At 42.6% G+C, this 21,471-nt stretch overlaps 1 protein-coding gene across 1 annotated transcript in view; it reads right to left on the bottom strand.

Moving 5' to 3' along the window:
• Nucleotides 1-21,471, bottom strand: part of LOC130433033 (thrombospondin type-1 domain-containing protein 7A) — a 94,796-nt gene that overhangs the window by 11,506 nt on the left and 61,819 nt on the right. Inside the window, exons 9-17 of the mRNA XM_056762681.1 lie at nucleotides 14,905-15,136; nucleotides 11,031-11,146; nucleotides 10,343-10,478; nucleotides 9,843-9,946; nucleotides 8,049-8,243; nucleotides 7,617-7,880; nucleotides 1,304-1,482; nucleotides 592-597; nucleotides 334-467 (exon numbers count right to left, since the gene is read on the bottom strand). Of these exons, the coding sequence (XP_056618659.1) occupies nucleotides 334-467; nucleotides 592-597; nucleotides 1,304-1,482; nucleotides 7,617-7,880; nucleotides 8,049-8,243; nucleotides 9,843-9,946; nucleotides 10,343-10,478; nucleotides 11,031-11,146; nucleotides 14,905-15,136 (1,366 nt within the window). The remainder of the gene's footprint in view (nucleotides 1-333; nucleotides 468-591; nucleotides 598-1,303; nucleotides 1,483-7,616; nucleotides 7,881-8,048; nucleotides 8,244-9,842; nucleotides 9,947-10,342; nucleotides 10,479-11,030; nucleotides 11,147-14,904; nucleotides 15,137-21,471) is intronic.

The raw sequence follows: 21,471 nt of genomic DNA, 5'->3' as shown, positions 1-21,471 counted from the left end.
AAACGTTCTGGTGCATTTTGTCAAAATTATTTGTAGTAACCATGAAAAACAGACACAGTATTACAGTGTGTGTGTTTTTCCAGGTGTTGACCTCCATAATCCTAGTCTGTAAGTATGGTTTTCATATTTTTACAGTCTCTGTAATTTATTGTTTCTTATGCCCTTCTACTCCATCTTTTCTGAGAGCAAAAGACATAATACGAATTTCATTGTACTAGACAACAAATACCTTGAATATTCACCAATGGATCATTAATATTATGGATGTGATCTCAAGGACTGACTTTATAAGAACTCTTTAAACTACTGTAGGAAATCCAGTTGGGTTCTCACCTGACTCTTCTGGTCTGCACGCCCTCACCGCAGTTCTCCTTCAGGTCCACATTACTCACTTTCCACACGCTCCAGGGTTCTGCCACCCAAACATACTGACTGCAGTCGCTGACGCATGGCACCACCTCATAGACCTGAAGAATGAGATGAGCGGTCATTCACTACAGCATCAACACAATTCACATTTACGAGAATGAGAAATTCTAATTAACTCTGCAAAAAACCCCAAGCAAGATTAAGACATGAAAGTGCATTTACCTGCGCCTGTGGCCCGGCAGTTTAAGAGAAAAAGAAATGAGAAAATATGATCAGATAACATCTGCGTCTAGAGACCAACACACCATAAACCATGTTCAGTGCATCACTGCCTGAAGTCAACATAAAACTGCGCATTGTTAATAGTTCTCCAGTATTAATAGACAAAACCGTGTATTAAAGCAAATAGTCAAAATTCATTTCATCTGGAAAAGAACCATCGTTGAACAGTTTCGGCTGTTAAGATAACTCTACTGTAAAAACATATTCTTCAGAAGCACACATTTGTCTCCTAATTTGGGGATTTTTACGTCTAGTCTGAATATTATAATAATAGCACGTTTCATTTGAATAAGGATGATTGTTTAATGCTGAATGAACAGTGATTCACCTGCATGACATTTATCTTTCACAGAAAGATTTTCCCAGAATGCACTGCAGCAAGCCCAGTTAAAATCGTATCCAAACAGAGGACAAAAAATATTCTGTGCATTGCATTATAAGAGTATTAAATTTAGTAACACATTAAAGCCAAATTACTGTATATTGAAATAAACTATGAGTTGAAACTCCTGAGTATTTAGTATTTAAAGCACAGTACAATACTAGGTTTAAAAAGAGACAATCAATATTTAATGACTGTATTGGGTATAACATCACACAACATCAATACGAATTATGTTCAAATATCGTGTGTGTGTGTGTCAGAATGTACCTGGTTGAGGTGGTCTAGTTTCGGACAGGGTCGCCCACCATTGTACGGCTTTTCTCTGAGCCACTTGGAGCGAACTTTGACCCCACTGCCACAGGATTTGCTGCAGCGTGACCAGTTGGACCACTCGCTGAGTTTGCAGTCGGAGGGACAGGGAACGATACAAGCCTCTTCTATATAACCTGAAATCAGAGAAAAGTTCTAATGCATCATCTGGACCCAGTTCTCTCAGATCTACTACATCAACTCAGAGCTGAATTTGGCGGCATCTAGTGGCGAGGCTGCGAAGTGCAACCAACGGCTCACACCACCCCTCCCGCTTCCTTTCTACGCACTACAGCGGCTGACACAGGACAAAGATGTCGTCACGTTTTCGTTTCTTCGCCGAAACGCGGTCTGTAGAGCAGTTTGTCCGTTTAGGGCCACGTAGAAACAACATGGTGAATTCCATGTAAGGGGACCCGTCGTGTATTTAGATAGAAATAACTCTTTCCAAGGTAATAAAAACATAACGCTTCATTATGTAAGGTCCCAATACACCTCTGAACACATAGTTATGTATATTATATTGCATTTCTGTCAATAGACCCTTTAACCCACACTTGACCTTTAATGACAAATTTACTTCTACTCAGTTTCTATTTGACAAACAAATATATTTTACCTTCCATACAGCAATAATGATTTTGAGCAAAGAAAGTATGAAAGCAGCTGGTCCAAATGGCAATATTTTCAAATACAGAATTTCTCTTGTGGGTCAGGGAAGAAGATCTGCTGTAGCTGATCATACAGAATTGTATTACTGTTGTTTACACAGTCATAAGATGCCCACACACTTTTTCCGAGAAAAAATCACATACAAGTGCGCGTTTCAGAGTATCCTTTCAAGAGATGCCAAGTCTTGGCTCTCAACACCAAAATAGTCAAGCCAAATGTGACACTGATGAATTATAAAACAGTAGTTGTGGTTCTGGAAGCTGATTGGTCAATTAAGCATTCCAGGCATACTAGCAGACACACTTTTGATCTGTTCACCTGCTTCTGTATATAATACTGCTTAGCACACAATACAGTATTCCCTAAAAAACATGTTGTTTAAAGTGACAGTTCACCAAAAATAAAAATGCTGTCATCATTTGTTCACTCTCGAGATTGGTCTACACAATGGAAGTCAACAGGGTCAAATGTTGCCTGGCTACCCACATTCTTTAAAAAATCTTCTTTTGTGTTCTTTAGAAGAAAGCAAGTCATACTGATAGTGAGTAAATGAGGAAGGATTTTACATTTTGGCACCTCAGACTCAGCTTCATTACAGGCTACCGGCCAGATTCTCAGCAATGGCACCTGTTTGAAAAACGTCATAATAAGTTTGATCCTCAGATGTTTCAATGCCATGAATGTGCCTCCAGTTGCCTTTTTCATTTTATACGAAAAGAAAAGTGTGGGCATCAGTTGTTCTATCTTATTGTCTTTGTAAATGTGTTGCAGTTTTAAAAGTTTTTTCAGCCAAATGGACTGTTTATAATACACCAGAGCCAATTATTACTAGCATTTGGCACATGATAAGGGACAATTTTGGTCCCTGGATGTAAGTGAGAAACTGTGAGATAATGACTGATTCAGTATCATGAATCACAAGAGTTTTATGTTAGCAGATAGGTACAGATAAAGTACAGAGCACATTTCACATTAAAATAAAAAAACAAACAGAAAAGAATTGGACATAAAACAACTAAAGACACATAAGGACAATTCATCATCTTGGCAATATAAGGTTCTGCATTCTGAGCCGTTTTGAGATATTCAGCTTAATAGTTTTTACATTCCATTTGACTTTGCAGACAGATGTCCCGAAACTTTCACAACATAAAGAAAAAACATCACATAATGTAAAGAAGTCACAGAAAAATAACACAATATTGAAAAAAATGTCAGAAAAAGCCCCTTAAATTTCCAAGGCAACAAATTTTTTTAAATGGTGAAAATACTGCTATAATTGTTAATTTTTTTTAAATTCAATAACATTAAATTAACACTATCACATCTTTCTTTTTTCTTTATTACTGTACATTTTTATTGTATTTAACAATGCAATAAAGCAATTTGTTAAAAGAGCTTTATAAATGAAAGTAAAATGAATTATAAATATTTAAATATATATATATATATTTATCTTTACAGTACTGTCTGCTGATAAATTAATAAAAACGTTATTATGTAAAATTATTGACAGCAATACCTTGATAAAAGTCTAATGAGAATCACCATTGAGAATAACATGATTGTCTGGAGACATTCCTGTATTAAGAATCGCAGAGAAAATCTACCTAAATAGCAAATGACAAGTGATTGCAGGCAAAATGTTTCAGGCTAATAAAACAGACTTCATCTTTTAATGCTTAACTTAATTTCAAATGCCTTTCTTTCGAATTTAAAGGCTTCCCTGGAGATCGAACTCATGACCGCTATCACCATTACCTTCCCGCTGAGCTACAAGAACACTTTAAAAACGGAAAAAGAAGAACATCGCCTCTACCTGACATTCAAAACTTGGCACAGACGCTAACAAGCATTTGGAAATCAAGTGGCGTGCCGTGTACCCACAGGGCCTTCTGCATGGAGACGGTGATTGAAAAATCAAAGCAATTAATCAGAGAGGTCTGGGGTGAGTTTCACAGCTTCTCCTCCCCTTCCGGAAAGATTAACCAGGATCTGACACGGTGCTGACAGGCTAGAGGAGAGTCGGTCCCCAGGGAGGGAAGCCACAGCCACCCGAAATATCCTTCTGCATTACACCGCTTCTTTATAAAGCTCTCTCATCCCTTCTTACCCCCGGTGTTACGCATTTAAAAAGACATGTCAGCTTGTTACTTTGCTTAAACAGGGTAAACGCCCTCCAGGAAAAGTAAACAAGACCCCGCCACCCGTGTGCTGACCCTTGACCCGACATGCAGCCGTCTTTATCCTTACAGCCAGTTCAGAGGTGTTAAAGCAGACTTCAGAGCCAACGGCTTTTGCAGAGCATGGCGAGCCTTGTGACCTGATTCCTTCAACGCAATCCACAATGTGTCAGAGTTCTGACCCTGGGCTACACCAAAGCGCAATGCACATGCTGCGGCGTGAGACTTTCGAAAAGAACGAAAACAACTTCTGTCATCGTTTACAACTTTCTTCCATTTCTGGAAGAAAATAGTTTCATATTTATATATATTTAAATTATTAAAACAAGATCACACCAAGAACGATAAAAAAAACAATAACTAAAATTCTTCCTTTATGTATTGAACGTTGCACAACGTGGTGAATCCACTCGTTAAAACTTAATAAAATTTCTGCGATAGCATGCAAATAAAACATTCATGTAAAACACAAGCTAATGTCTAATTTATCTGTCACATGCGGTCACGTGTGAGTGAAAGGCACATCAAAAACATATCAAAGGAAAAATATGACTGCGATAGATAGTGCAAAGCAGCATTCAAATTAAATTGCCCTCAATAAATAGCTTCAGAAAACATTGGGGAAAAATCAGGCAGACCCTTTTTCTTGATGTCTTCCAGAGAGGAGAGATAAGAGTTTTTACCGATTTCTCAGTAGCCTACGGCAACATGTCGGACAGAGTTTCCTATTAAGATGAACTGTGATGATTAACCCAGCGAGGGCGAGTGAGAGAGAGAGAGAGAGAGAGACCAAGCGAGATGCCTTCTAAGCGAAATGGAGCCTTAAAGGGATAGTTCACCCAAAAACGAAAATACTGTCATCATTTACTATTGTTCCAAACCATATCAATTTTGTTGTTCTGCTGAACACAAAGTAAGATATTTGGAAGAATGTCACTAACCAAACAGATAACATTCCCCATTGACTACAATAGTATTTATTTTCCCTACCATGGCAGTAAATGGGATACGCGATGTCTTTGGTTACTGACATTTTCCAAATATCTTTCCTAGTGTAGTAGAACAACGAAAGTTGAGTAAACTTTTTGGATTTGAAATTTTTGGGTGAAATATCTCTTTATAACTTGATTTGAAACTGCATCAAGTGTGTATATGATGCCATAAAATGCAGTCTTCATAAACAAATCACTAGGATTGGAAAAGAGTGAGTAGAGAAATTGAAAAATGTGTCAAATAGGATGAAGAGATGGTAAAAATTGAAAAATGATAAATAAAAGCAGATGAGAGACCTTCGATTTTAGGCTGTGTCTCTGACTTACTAACTTGTCTCATGAGGTTAGTATGTCTATTTTAAAATGGTAGAAGTGTTTTCTGATGACATCACTCCTTCTTCGTCTATATGTTCACACACTAGATATCATGGACATCCTTCGAGATTTGCTTCAGTTTGATATCCCATCAGTACTCTTGGAAGTGACACGAATAACAGAAGAACAGATCAGATAGTCTGTTCAGGAGTCTGATGTAATTTGGCAAATAACTTGACTTCATTCAATAACAGAGTTCAATTCTCAAGGCTTTGAACTGTTGGGAAATAAAGTAAAGATTATAAATGGATAATAGTGCATCTGAGGGTTTTACAACGATTTTGTTTCCCATAATCACATTTATCGTTGCAACAGTCAGTACAGTCTCTAAACACTACGTTTCACGGTTTTTAGAGGATATTTTTGCAGTAAACGGTGAAGCAAAACTGTTGACATTTGAGCTTTTGCTACTCCAATTTGGTGCCTATAGCTCATGTGATATTAAAGGGATAGTTGACCCAAAAACTGAAAACATACATTTTTTGCCCTCATATCATTCCAAACCTGTAAGACTTTCTATATTTTGCAGAACACAAAGGAAGATTTAAAGAATGTTGGTGACCAAACAACACCGGACCCTATTGACTTCCATTGTGCGAGTACAAAATCAGTTCTACATATCTCAAAATATCTTCTTTTGTGTTCCACAGAAGAAAGAGTCGTATAGAGATTTTGAACAACAAGAGGGTGAATTTTTTTGAATTATGGGTAAACTATGCCTTTAAAGCACCTACTTATACATGCAGCCTCTGTTCAGTTCCTCATCTGACTGTTTGGGCTTTTAAATTGAATATTGCGCCCCCACATTCAACTACATGAATAAAACTTTTTGAGGAAAGGTGTGCTATCACTTCGAAAGGGAGGACTTATATAGCCTGTACTTATCTGGTTTTAGATTTCAGAAATAGCACATTTATCATATGTTGAGGTGTCTCGTTGAAAACGAACGTGACTCACTCTCTATCTAATAAAAGGGGAATATTCCAGACTTTAAATAATTAACCATTTACATGCTTAAGACATTTGCGTTGTAAGAACGTACTGTGAGACTTTAGATATAAAAACGGGGACTGGCAAGTTACTATTTCATCATTAATATGTGATAACTCCCTATTAATATAAAAGAACGATTGTGCATACCAAGATGGCGGTGCGGTAGCTTCGGTGTAATGACGTCAAGAGCAATCCAGTCATTTATATAGATCATTGGCTAAAACCCATCAAAACAGCTTAAGTGTGGTGGAATATTTTGCACAGACAAACACCCCTCAGATTCTCTCACAATAGATCAAGCGAAAATACTGCCTGTATCGTCATGACAACAGGAACATATTAGCTGCTCTCATAAGTTTGTACTAGTGTCATTTTCATAGAAAAGATGAAAAAATTTTCAAGTATCTAAAAAATACTCATGTGAAGTACACTGTAAAAAACAGTGATTGAAAGAGAAGATTATATACTGCCGCGGAAAAAGTAAAAAGAAGTTTTCAAAATGATTTTCTGTTTTTCTGAATGTACTATTTATAGGTGTGTGTTTGTTTAAAATGGTTGTTTTTGTTTCATTCCTTGAACTACTAATAATGTTTCTCCAAATTTTCAAATAAAAATATAGTTTCATTTTGGATTTATTTTCAGAAAATGAAAACAGGAGAAAAAGATGCTCTGTATTTTTCAGACCTCAAATACTGCAAAAAGAACAAGGTCATATTCACTTTTAAGCAAAAAAACCGAATTAAATCTACATTTTTTATTTGATTACTTTTATGACAGTTTTCATGAGTCTTGTCATGCTGTCAGTCTTTCACATCGGATGACTTTATGTCACTCCTGAGGTTTGATTTTGTTGAAATTCAACAGACACTGGACTGGAATGACCACAATAGATCTAGAAATGATGATTGGATGAAAATTTGGTATGGTCTGTTGATTTTGCGCAGCTGTATGTATCCAGGTCATAATCATAGTCTTAAATCATAACCTTCAAAACTAGTTTTGACATCACAGGGAAGACATGAGCCTAATGTTATAAAGTTACGTAGAGAGACGTACCGTGACTGTTACAGCGTGACGTCTCCACAAGCCTGTTGTCTTGATCGTAGCACACCATGGCCTGGTATCGATAGCCCTGCCCGCACTCCTTAACATCTCCCTGGACCTTCATGCCCAGAGCGCTTTCCATGCGGCCCTCGGGCAGAATGCAGTCGGACCAGTTCCCCACCGGTTGGGCGTTGTATTTGTCACACGGGCAGTACTGGGTCTCGCTCAGCGGGAACATCTGGCTGTTCTTACATTTATCCTTCTTCTTACTTTTTCCTGAAATCAGAGAGAGCGTTGACCAAAAAAACTCGCTCCTCTGACCCCCCACCAGTGCCACATCTGCCTCCAGGTGGACACAATGCCATGGTAATATCTTGTTTTGGACATATATAATTCAATATAGTATATAATTATAACTCTATATTTGGCAATTTTTTTCATTACCGACGAGAACTCTCTTCCGCGTTCGGACCCCGACGCAGTCCGAGCTGCAGGAAGAGAACTTGGACCAGTTGGTGAGCTGGCAGTCGTCTCTACAGGGTAACTGGCAGGACTGGCTTACAGCGGGCATAGTGTTGGCAAACCTCAGACAGTGTGCGACATCCACCAATGTAACATCCAGCTGCCTACATGAGATAGCTGCAGAACACACACATACACGATTGCAGCGTTAAGATTCAAGATTACAGAGAGGATATGGCACAGTTCCATACGGCACAGGAAAGGTGCACACTCGGTTATTTATAGGACAGAAACGCAGAAAAAAGTCATGCTCTTCACTTTGATCAGTCAACTGTTTGAAGAGAAACATGTTCTGAATTTCTGTATTTGTACCAGCTTTCACCGTTGGCATATTATATGACAATGATGAATCAATAAGAAAAAAACATAGAACAATTTGATAAACAACAATATTATCTGAAAATCTTGAAGATAATATGACACAATATAATGCACATTTATTATCAACATATTCATAAAGAGTGACACAAGCACTGAGCGGTTTATAGTGTTCCTGTTTTTGTGAAATAGGAAATTTAAAGGGAAATTTTGTCATTGTTTACTCATCCTCATGTCATTGTTTACTCATCCTCATGTCATTCCAGAGGACTGTGACTTTGTTTCCTCATATGAATGCAACATTTTTTTCTTCATAAAAATATCCAACAATTTGTCCATACAGATGCCAAAATGTTGAAGTTCCATCATTAAAGTAATAAATATGTAATTTAAAGGACATCAGTGGGTTAATAAATGTCCTCTGAAGCAAATGATATGTTTTTAATCGAAAATTATTTATATTTTTGGATTATTTCGCAAAAATTCACACCAAAACAAGCGCATTCGAGCAAATTGGTGACACAACTTTGAATCTCACTGGCCATTTTAGTGCATGTTACCATAGTTAAATTTAGTGCTTGTTTTGGTTTCAATATCACTAAATAATCTAAAAAATATAAATTATTTTCTCACACATCCATGTTGTTTTGTTTCAGAAGACATTAATTGAATCATTCGGATTACTTAAATGATAGGCATATTAGCTTTTAACAGCTTCAAAATTTTGAGATCTTAAAATGTAAATAAAGTGAAAAATATTTAATAAATAAAGAACATTTTTTGTGGGCTAAACTCTGAAATGTTTATTTTAAATTTTTGGTTGAACTGTTTCTTTTAGCTGGTGTCATTCCTGTAATGATAAAGCATCATGTTGAGGTGACGTGTGACGTAAGAGCAAGTAAACAGAAAGCACGAGGTCAAGCTCTGAGCCACTACTGAGTTCAAGAGAACAGCATCAACACTGATGACAAAACAATGACGTCTGTCCGCAATGTCAAGACCTATCAGATCACGACATTGAGGGATTGCTTCGCTCCTGACACGCAGTGAAGGGCAAATGTGAAATCTGTGTGACGGAAGCTTCTGTCAGACCAATGTTTACACCAGTATATGACACAGTCTTCTGAAGAGGCATTGACGATTTAAAATAAACGCATCAAGTAAATAGATACAAAAAGGTATTGAAAACCCAAAACTCCATGTTTCAATTCTAAGAAAGATGTTAATGCTCAAATGAATAAAAATAAAAAACATTGAGACATTTGTTAGATTTCTTTCTTTCTGTCTGAGAAATGTAGGAGTCTTAAGTTTCATTTGCTCTCTGTTTAATCTCATCGATATCTAAGATATATAATTACAATGTTTTTCTATCTTCCTACTGTACTGTTCCACACATACCTCGTGTTTGAACTCCAGCCCCACAGTTCTCCTGTGCTCCTCTACTGTCCCTGCGGATGCTCCACGGCACCAGTTGACATTTTCGCCACTTGTGTGTTTTCCATCTGGAATTCAGGGTAATTACGTCATTATGATTAAAAGTGGTTGTTTGCTTATCACAGTAAATCCTCATTAGCCGATTTGAAATAAGAAATTTCAGAAAACAGATTACCGAAGAAAATTAGGCTGTTTTTATTTTTAATCACTGTGCAGAACCCGTAGCGGACTGTTATTTTTTGATGCGTAGCTGCGAGCCGTGCCTAATAATTCCCTTCAGACGTGACTACATTCAGAATATAGCACAACCTCTTACACCCTGCTGCTTTCAAATACTTGTAATCATTTTAATTTGGAGTACCAAGAAATGTTTTTAAGATTCATCCCCGTGCAGGGCAACAAATTACAATACAGAAGAGTAAAACCGTGGATTGTAGAGTTAGTTGGTGTGAGTAGACTATTACCTGTAACCTGGACAGACAGATGGAGGGCCACAGTCTTTCTCTTCATAAAGGACGTCTGGACACTCCTGACCTCCATTAGCAGGCATCTGGATGATCACTCGATAGCGAGTCTGTTTACTATTCTGCCCATTCGAACCTGCTGATTCAAACGCTCGGGTTAATATGTTGAATTAAACTGCATGCATCTCATGAGGCGCTTGCCAGCATGTGGTTGACTTTTAGCGCAATTTAAGCTTTAAGTTATGATACAGTTTATGTCATGTTTAATTATTGATAGGAAATATGCTGTTTATGCAATGACGTTAACAGCTGCCCAGAGGCATTGCAAACAGATGTTTACATATACTACAGATCAGTTTATGTTTAACCATACAGTATACTATATACATACTATATAAACAGCATACTTAACATCAGTATATGTATAACAGACAGACAGACAGACAGTGTACTATGCTCTCTATTTAGCTGTTTTTCTAAACATGGGACACATATGGTTTATTTGTAAACCACCCATTTGAAAAACCTTATACTACTTTATATACATTTTATATAGATAAACAATAGATAAATAGTATCATATACAGACTAAGTACATGTATAACAGATCGACAGTATATTTCAGTATAAGGGGAATGATATAACAGACGGACACTTCTATCAGATAGACAGATGGGTAGGTGGGTACCTGCTTCACATGACGTTGGGCACTGTGTCCAGTTACTGAAGGGTGTCACTATACAGTCTTTCTTACAGGGTATCAGACAGGGTCGCACTGTCTCTGGACGAGGGGCATCTGGACATCTGAGAGAAACAACAGAATCACTGAAATACAGCTGGGATGCTTACAAAAGTCACTCAACGCAGGTCGATCCAGAACCCAAGAACATACTGAATGAGATACATCGTCGGTTTTATTTAGCGCAAGTGTTCAGGACACTCCATCACATATTCTCCCTTACACATCCTTGCTTGCACAAATAAAATCTTTAGACATAACACTGGCAACTAAAACACATGCCAGTAATCACAAAACGAGTGAAACAAGAGATGAAAGCCATAGCATCATGAATTACACCAGAAGCCATGCTGAGCATGACTCGGTTGCATCTGTAGTACGACAATGCCTCTTTCAATCATGTTTTCCATGCTCCACGGCTGCATTATGTAGGAGCCAGACGGGGCAGATAAGACCCCGCATTCTGCTACAGCATTCAGTCATCGTGTAATACTCTTCTTTTATTACCGCTACAGCTCCTGACAGTTTGTGATCAGGGGTTAGCTTTAATCCGCTCCTGTATTTTAAGCACAGCTCCTGGATAAGGATAAACAGGGATGCGACGGTCCAGCAGAGGGACATCAGGTAATCTGATCTCTGATCAAATCCTCCAGGTCTGGCATCCTGGAAAGGGAGTTGCCATGTGCTCGGTGTTTCATGAGACATGAAGTTGCAAAGCAGCTGCGATATAATAAAGCAACGGCTATGTAAGAGAGATTTATTCGTAATGCCGACGGAAGCGGTAAATCCTGCCAGGGAGACAAATCCGGTTTGGGTGTGCAGGGCTCTCCTGGAGATTGGGTACATTTCTGACAGAGCATTAGTTACACTGCAAGGGAGGCAATGGCTCATTTAGATGATTTTCCTCAAGAATTTAAATAAAGGATGACTCATTTGGCTGTTCTTACCTGCTACGACGGGTGCAAAGAAATGGCTATACAGCAATGAATCTCTGCTACGTGACGGAACACAAGATGGAAATGACTCATGAAAACTAAAAGGGATTTCTAAATGTGTTACTGTAGCAAACGGAAGTGATTAAACTAGAATAGGGTTAGGAAATGTCCCAAAAGCATCATTAAAAAAAGTTAATACATTTAACCACGACGCAGAATAAATGCCCTCTCTAACTTGTCATTATTTTTCAATTAGGATTAAATGTCATAAGGGCCGATGTGAAAGCATCGCATTTTCTTTCACAAAAGCAGTTCATTAGGGTTGAGAAGCTGTTATAAATATAGTTTGTTAATCGCTTCTGATAGGATAATCTGGTAAAGTGAAACTTGTTTGGATAAGAAGTGTGGGAACAATAACTGGATTCTTGAAAAGGAAAATCATTTACCGCCCAATGGCATTTCTTTCCTCAAAAGAACATGTGGAATAATTTAGATTGAGTTTTATTGTCTTCTATCAAGTCACATTTTGTATTAGGATCTTGAGATGATAGCCATCAACAGCCCTAGTACATCAACAGCTCATGTCTTCAGGAATCTCAATCTCCAAAACCATTTATAAAAACCATGAAATCATAAAAGACATCAAATGAAAACAATTCAAATCTACTTCAATTCATCGTTCACAAAAATAAGAAAAGGAGGAGAAACCAGTGACAACTGTGCTAAAATAGAAACGTCTATGCGTTTCTGAAAGGTTGGATACTGATGACAACGTTGTCAAAAAGTTTTCCGTTCACACAGATCCACGAAAATGACTAAAAACACTGAATCTACAGAGCCATGAATTTTAAACTTCACAGCTTTCACAAATTTGTGCATTACAGAGAAACGTTAATGGTATTGTTTTCAAAAGCTTGCACTTTAAAACCCAAAGTTTGCATTTTCATGCCCCTAAACATTTAGTCCTCTGCGAATAAACGACAAAAAATGACAATGAAGTTAGCAGTTTTAGTTTGAAACACTTGTGTTTACACCCTCTTCATTTTTAACATTATAAGTGGCATAAAAGTCCTTAAAAGACTCAGAAACTGTCGAGAAGTGTAACAGCAGTTGTCAGTTAGTGTCACAGGTCTTAAGCCTTGAGCTTTAACATCTCGTCTGTATTTTCAGGACTTTTCTTCTCACCCTGACACCATGAGTGACACAAAGTGTCTCAGGGCCTGAAAGCCTGCAAAGACAGCTCTCAGTCATCCCAGAGCCGGTAAGAAGTTGACATCTAGAAACATTTATGATTTACTCGAACCAAGATGACAGGTTTACAATGAAACACAAGTCTTCAAATTTAGATTTTTTCGTATTTTTCCCCAAAAATAATTTCTGAACTTCTTCATCAACCTTACATTACACACGACATCCAGCCTTCCTAGCCTGAAACAAACACACATTTGACATGTCTAATCCTTTTGTGATAAAACAAGTGAAAAGTGCAAAATTACACCTCAGTTTTACACAGCTTGAATTTGTCTACTCCTGAAACGTCTCGCTGTTGTTTTCAGAAAAGATGTGTCTGGGGAATAACAGCTCAGTGATGTTTTTTGGGGGGGTTTGTTTATGGTAAGTATGAAGAGGAATTTCATCTCGTGGTGAATAAATTGCATTAAATAATCAAAGGCACTTAATTACCGCCATTATCATCAATAGAAAATAAGTAGGGTCTGAAGATGACAGAGCTAATTACCCTGAGTGTAACTGTGTGTGTGTGTGTGTGTTTGTGTTCAGCCGTCTGGTTTGCCTGCAGTGGAATGATAGGGGGGTGAGCACAATTACCATCTGTCAATCAAACACAAGCACAGCCCATCTTCATCAGAACCATTATCCATCATCCGCTCAACAGAACTCAATTCATATGCGTTAACAGAGTGTATTTACGTACAAGGTCAGTTTATATAAGGGACTTGAAGCAACAGCTGCGGATGGAACGGTAACGGCATTCTGTCATTGTATTGCACATGTGTGACAGCGCTACTCTGTGTCTACAATGGAAGAATAGAAGGTTTTCCGTAATGGTTACTATAAGACAAATAAGGGAATCAAAGGTTATGCATTTATGTATTATGTATTGTTGTTTTTAACTGTATATCTTTTAATGTAATCATATGTTGATATGTTTTAAACGCAAGCTAATGCTAACGATTTCCATTTGCTAATAGGTATGTCTACTGTTGGAAACAACACTTCAGATGAGCTGACCTAGATGTTCGATTTGCTTAGTGATTTGTGAGTTTGTGGCTAGGCAAGGCCAGGCCAGATTATTTATATAGCACATTTCATACAAAAGGTAATTCAACGTGCATCAAATTATTGACAAAGGAAAAGTCAAATACATACTGCATAAGACAGCATTGAAATGCAGATGATGTGGAATAAAATGTATCTAAAATGTGTGTATATAAAAAAGTAATTCAAAGCCTTTATGACTGCCATCCTTTTGTAAACCACAAAAGATATTCTTTTGAGAAATGTTTCAGTTGTTTTTTATGTCCATACAGTGGAAGTCAATGGGGTACATGTTGTTGTCTTGCCAACATATCCAATGTCTTCATTTGAGTTTTCCAGAAGAAAATCATTCAGGTTTGGAATAACATGTATCAGTGAATAGTGAAATTTATATAGTATAGTAATAGAATAGTAATTTCTATTAATATTAAGTTATAGTAATATTTTATTGTATGTCAAATATTCATTTACATGATTCTTTGCGAGGCACTATCAGAGTTATGTTTGGGCCACACAAAGTTTCATTAACAAAGAAGCTATTGATGTTATGTCATTAACAAAGATTTTACCATTTAAAAAAGCCATTTACAAAACTGGGAAATAAGACTTACTTTTTGGGCGGCACCTGTCCGACGTTGACTTTCACACAAATGACCTTGCGTGTCTGCATTCCCATGGCGCAGGTGGCTTTGCCCGCACCAGAGGAGTTGTTGAGGATGGATGTGCTGGTGTCCTCCACACACTGTCCCCATGAACCTGCCTGCCAGTGATACACCACGCAGGGATGTTCGTTACAGTTACGCACCTCTTGCAGGGAGCTGCTGTTCGGACAGCTGGCACCTCCTGCAGGAGTAGAGTGACATGCATCAGGTTTGATAATGCTTTATACAGAATGTGTCAAAGATGCCCGTCACAACCATTATGCACCAATCAGCTGTGATCTTGAGTACACAGCAAATACCAAAACAATGCCCCTCAGGTCTGGTTCCAGTTCCCCTTGGACCCCAATGCGATCTGATTGGCTGAATGACTTTTACTGCGTGCATCATTAGCGCAGGTCTTCTGCCATTTGAAGCAACTGTAGAGGCCGGACACATCAATGTGTGGTTGACACCGGCACCCACATGATTTCACACAAACAGCACAAGAACCCTGACGATCGAGAGGAAATTAGCAGTCTTCTTTGCTTTGATTTTCCTTCCGTGTGTCCCTTTGAGTGAAACAGGTCAAGTGTTAATTTCCCGCCATCTCAACGTAAGCGCGACATCTCCAGCCGCTTAAGCTTGTCGTAAATTGATTGAAACACTCCACATAATTGCCTCCTAATTCCTCACGAGTGGCATACAGTCAATGCAGCTGGTGGAGAGGAGCTCCTGCGACTAAATAATGGATGACTTTTACAGGTTTGTAGATGACAGAGCTGCCCGGCGCACCTGTGAATCAAAGCATTCTCATGCTGAGAGAAGCTTGCACATACATCCACAGTAATACATTTATTTCACCTTATTATTAGGCTTCTATTATTAAAGGGAAACCTTGGGTTAGCAGATTTAAAGGGACACCCAAATATTTAAATTCTGTCATCACTAACTCACTCTTGAGTGGTTGCAAATCTGTATATAAATTTCTCTGTACTGATGAACACAGAGACATATATTTGGAAGAATGCTAGTAACAAAACAGTTCTTGGCCACCATTAATAATAATAATAATAATACTTCCCTTTCTGTCGGTCTCTCGACGTTGTGTCGAGAACGACAGATGGGGTTCGCCCTTGAGAACCAATCAACTCTGACTACTATAGAAAAGGCCAATGAAATTTGGCGAATGCAATTTGCATGCCGGGCTCCGCCCCCGGAAATCCGGTATAAAAGGAGGCCGGCGTGCAGCATTCACTTACCTTTTGTTCTTCAGAGCCATCGCTCATGAGTACAACTCAGGATTCAATCCTCTACAACTACACGCTGGTGCTACGACGTGTTACAGCGGATCGTCCCTTCCTGCAGCGACCTTCCCCTGGGCGTCTCGGCGGTTCCGGAGGTGTTAGAGATTTTTTCTAAAAGTCCTTTTCAGGACTGACTGAGCATTCTCCAGCGCGGCATGTCCCGCTGTTCTCTTGGGTGCGGCACCCTCATCGAGGAGGGGGATGGACACGATCGCTGCATTAGGTGTCTGGGCGTCCAGCACACTGAAGCAGCGTTCGTTGACACATCTGCCTGCACTGCGGGCAGATTGTCATTCAGAAGTTGCGGTCACGGGTGGCTGTCTTCCTACGGGAACCAGCCACCATTTCGTCTGCTACCCGGGCTGTGACATCTGTGGCTACGGCCCCGATGACCACCCACGTTAGCAGCGTTAGTGATACGGGGAACTCTGCGAACGTAAACCCGCCAGCCAAGTGCTCACGGGCCGATCGCACCCAGATTCGCTCTTCTGAACGTTCCCCAACCGGCGGTGGCATACCGTCCGGATCCTCACGCACACACTCGGAAACGATGTGTGACGTAGATGAGATGTCGCTCGCAGCATCGGAGGGAGACTGGCATCCGACTCTGCCGAATCCAAACTCCACCCCCAGCGGTCGAGTTCAGGAGGAAGCAGAAGTGATGTCATCCGTGCTAACCCGGGGATGCGTGGTTCCCGAGGTCGGTGCGCGGTGCAAACCGCGCCCACCCCGGATGCCATGTTTTTCCCGGAGGTGCATGAGGAGCTGTGTAAAACTTGGAACGCTCCACTCACGGACCGTTCCAGTGAAACCAGCTCCGGCTCCCTTACTTCCCTCGATGGTGAGGCAGCCAAGGACTGCGTCGAGATCCCCCGGGTGGAACGTCCGCCTGCGGTGCACCTGTGCCGCGGACGGCTACCACCTGGGGGGGGATCGACCACTCCTACCGTCCAAAGCACGTAAGACTTCGGCATCACTGGTGTCGAAAGCTTGCGATGTTGCGGGCCAGGCTGCCTCCTCTCTCTATGCCTTGGCCATCCTGCAGGTCCGCCAGGCCAGGGCGTTGAGAGGGCTCCACGAGGGTAAGGCCGACCCGGGTATAATGCAGGATCTCCGTGCCACCGCTGACAGCGCTCTACGGGCGACTAAGGCGGCGGCACGGGCCCTGGGTCGGACGATGTCCACGGTAGTGGTCCAGGAGAGACACCCCCGGCTATACCTTGTGCAGAAGAGTGACAGCAAGGAAGTCCGCTTTCTTGATGCACTCATCTCGCAGGGTGGGTTGTTGGTAACACCGTCGAGGACTGCGCTCAGCAGTTTTTTGACGGCGAAGCAGACAGTGGCAATTAACCACATTTTTTTCATGCCGCGACTCGGCTGCCTACAGGCCTCCGAGATCTCACGTGATGTCTGCTTCCCTGCAACCCAGGACCCTTTCGACATCGGCTCCGGTTCCTGTGCCCCCACAGGCGGCACCCCGGAAGCAGAGGTCGAGGGGGAAACCTCCACCCCGTCAGCAACCTCCTCGCGAGAAGGGACACTGACGGGAAGACCCCAGGGAGAACAACATCGGGCCCGAACCTTCACAGCCACGGCTCTGATCGGTCGGTACGGGACGACTCCTGCCTCGTCACCAAAGCCGGGCCCTTGTTAGGGCTTGGCGCCCACTTACTCACTGAGTTTTCTGTTCTCCCCGGGTTTACTTGCAGCCGATCGCACACTCCACTGGACTGTGCTCGGCGAACCGACCTCACACCCTGGCGAGGCGTGAGGTCGTACACATACGACAGCCGTCACCACTCTCAAACCGACAGTGCGTGCCGTTGTCCCGCCAGGCAGGTAAGCAGGCGGAGCAAAAACCTTCCCTCCGGGGACTCCCCGCGACATGGTTAGCTCCGCCAGCCGACGAACCACCCCCCGTGGGAATGATGAAGCAGACCGTCCCCTTGGTCACCCTGTCACAGTCCCTGGGAGCTCGAGAGCTGCCCACACTGTCTCGCTGGCTAATGAGGGCGGTCCGTCTTGGTTACTCGATCCAGTTCGCCAGAGACTCACCCAAGTTTCGGGGCATCATCTCTCCCTCTGTCAGAGGCAGGGACGCCTCCGTACTTCGGGTAGAGGTCACCACCCTTCTGGCAAAACAGGCATCGAGTTCGTCCCTCAAAACCAAGATGTTCAGTGGGTCACCACCCGCACTTCATCGTTCCCAAGAAAGACGGCGGGTTGCCCCCAAAGGCTGCGTACCCTGAACAGAGCACCTTCACAAGCTGCCATTCAGGGTGCTCACACAGAGGCGCGTCCTGACATCTATGAGGTGTCAGGATTGGTTCGTGGCAATCGACCTGAAGGACGCTTACTTTCATGTCTCGATCCTCCTCGACACCGGCCGTTCCCACGGTTCGCGTGCGAGAGGCGGGCATATCAGTACAGAGTCCTCCCTTTCGGTCTGTCCCTGACCGCCCTTTCTCCCTGAGAGGAGGAAGGCGAGCGGGTACTAAACTATCTCAGCGACTGGCCTATCTTGGCACACTCGCGAGATCTGTTATGTACACAAAGGGACCTGGTGCTCCGGCACCTAGGTCGATTGGGACTCCAGGTCAACCAAGAGAGGGGCAAGCTCTCCCCAGTGCAGAGCATCCTCTTTCTCGGTATAGAACTCAACTCTGTCACCATGTCGGCACACCTGTCCGCAGTTGTGCCCAACCAGTGTTGAACTGTCTGAAATGAACATTTTAGGCAGACAGCGGTCCCCCTGAAACAATTCAGAGGCTCCTGGGACACATGGCGTCCTCGCGGGCTAATACCCCTCGAGTTGATGCACATGACACCGCTCCAACACTGGTTTCAGAGTCGAGTTCCGAGGAGAGCGTGGCACACCGGCAGCAGGCGCATGGTGATGCCGCCCTGCTGCCGACGCACCATAACCCCTAGTCTTTATGACTTTTTCGACGGACTCAGGTCCCTCTGAGCAGGTTATGAGGCAGGTCGTGGTGACGACTGAAGTCTCCCTGCAGGGGTGCGGTGTAGTGTGCAACGGGCACGCAGGTGGGGTGTTGGACGAACCCCCGCCTGCGCTGGCATATCAATTGCCAAGAGTTGTGGGCTATGCTACTTGCACTGAGCAGGCTACGGCCTCTCGTGCGAGACATGCACGTGCTGTTCCGAGGACAGCACTATAGCTGTAGCGAATACAGATCGTCAGGGTGGCGTTCGCACACAGCAGCTAAACACAACTTGCTCGACGCCTCCTCCGGTGGAGTCAACAGGTGACTCGTTCCCTGCAGGCCACACACCCCGGGCAAACTGAACTAGACAGCCGACGTGCTTTCTCGCCAGTTTATGCCTCGTGGAGAGTGGCGACTCCACCCCCGTGCAGTCCAGCTCATTTGGAGGCTGTTCGGGTAGGCCCAGGTAAAACCTGTTCACCTCCCGTAACACCACCATTTGCCCGCTTGATAGTCCCTGCCCTCGGCACGGATATCCTTGCGCACAGCTGGCCGCGGGATGGGCGGAAGCACACCTTCCCCCCCCCAGGAGCCTTCTTGTACAGACTCTGTGCAAGGTCAGGGAGCAGGAGCACCAAGTGTTATTGGTTACACCACACCGGTCTAACCGCACTTGGCCTCAGAGCCGATGCTCTGGACAGCGACTCCCCCTGAACCATTCCCCTGACAGAGGACCTGCTCTCTCAGGGGAAGGACACGTTCTGGCATCCCAGATCAGACCTCTGGAACACCCATGTCTGGTCTCTAGACGGGACGAGAAGATCCTAAGATGGCTACTCCCCCTATACGGCTGAGACCATCACCCAGGCTAGGGCCCCATCTACTAGGCGGTTACACGCCTCTAGACGGTGCCTCTTCTCGTCCTGGTGTCTTTCTCAACGAGAAAGACCCACTGAGGTGCTTGATCAGGATTGTGTTCCCCTCCTCACGAGACTGGAGACTAACATCTCCCTTCCACACTGAAAGTGTATGTAGTCGCTATTGCCACTCATCACGACTCAGTCGGTGGAAAGTTTCTAGGGCAACACGACCTGGTCACCAGGTTCCTAAGCAGCGAGAGGGCGGAATCCGCCTCATCTCCGCTCCATACCCTCTTGGGACCCTAACCACCACACTGGAAGGTTACAGTCTCACGAAAGCTTCGAGATGACACGCCCAGGCTTGTTACCGTCGCTTCGCTAGAGATTGTGACGCGATACAGCGTTGTGGCGTTTTCCATAGGCAACCCCATCTGTCGTTCTCGACACAACGTCGAGAGACCGACAGAAAGGGAACGTCTTGGTTACGTATGTAACCTCAGTTCCCTGATGGAGGGAACGAGACGTTGTGTCCCTTATGCCACGAACACGTATCGTATTCTGCTGCAGTTTGAGAGGTCTCAGGCTCTTCAGAACAAAGGTAAGTGAATGCTGCACGCCGGCCTCCTTTTATACCGGATTTCCGGGGGCGGAGCCCGGCATGCAAATTGCATTCGCCAAATTTCATTGGCCTTTTCTATAGTAGTCAGAGTTGATTGGTTCTCAAGGGCGAACCCCATCTGTCGTTCTCGACACAACGTCTCGTTCCCTCCATCAGGGAACTGAGGTTACATACGTAACCAAGACGATTTTATCTGCAAAGCAAATAACAATTTACCTTTCCAAGAAAATCTAGTGCTACAAGGGTTATGCTGTGGTTATGCTGCAAGGCGTAACCACAAGGTAACAACAGTTAGCTGGAGATTAAACATATGAAGGTAATCTAAACATTAAAATACTTTTTAAAAAGGTGTGTTTTAAGACCCTTCTTAAAACTATCAATGGCTTGTGGGACCTTCAGATGTAAAGGAAGGTCATTCCAGAGACGGGGGGCTGCAGCGCAGAAAGCTCTGTCCCCAATGTTTCGGGTCTTAATCAAGGGGGGGGAGCCGATTGGTATTTATGTAGCGTAAAGAGCATGGTGAGTCCTGTGAGTTGGAGGTTCTTTAAGGTAAGTGGGGGCATTCCCATGGACGCACTAGTGCGTGAGAAGGGAATCTTTATACTCGTAGAAATGGGAAGTGTAAGGATTTAAGAATTGGCGTGATATGTTCATGTTTACGGACTCTCATCAGGATCCTGGCAGCACTGTTCTGCATGTGCTGGAGTTCTGTATACTCTTGCCAGGGATCCCGATGAGAAGAGCATCACAATAATCCAGTCTGGAGGAGACAAAGGCATGGATGAGTTTTTTGATGTCACGTAGAGAGC

Source organism: Triplophysa dalaica, chromosome 12 (assembly GCF_015846415.1).
Source record: "Triplophysa dalaica isolate WHDGS20190420 chromosome 12, ASM1584641v1, whole genome shotgun sequence".
NCBI lineage: Eukaryota > Metazoa > Chordata > Actinopteri > Cypriniformes > Nemacheilidae > Triplophysa > Triplophysa dalaica.
Note: the sequence above shows the minus strand (reverse complement) of the source record. Positions and strands in the feature narration are given on the sequence as shown.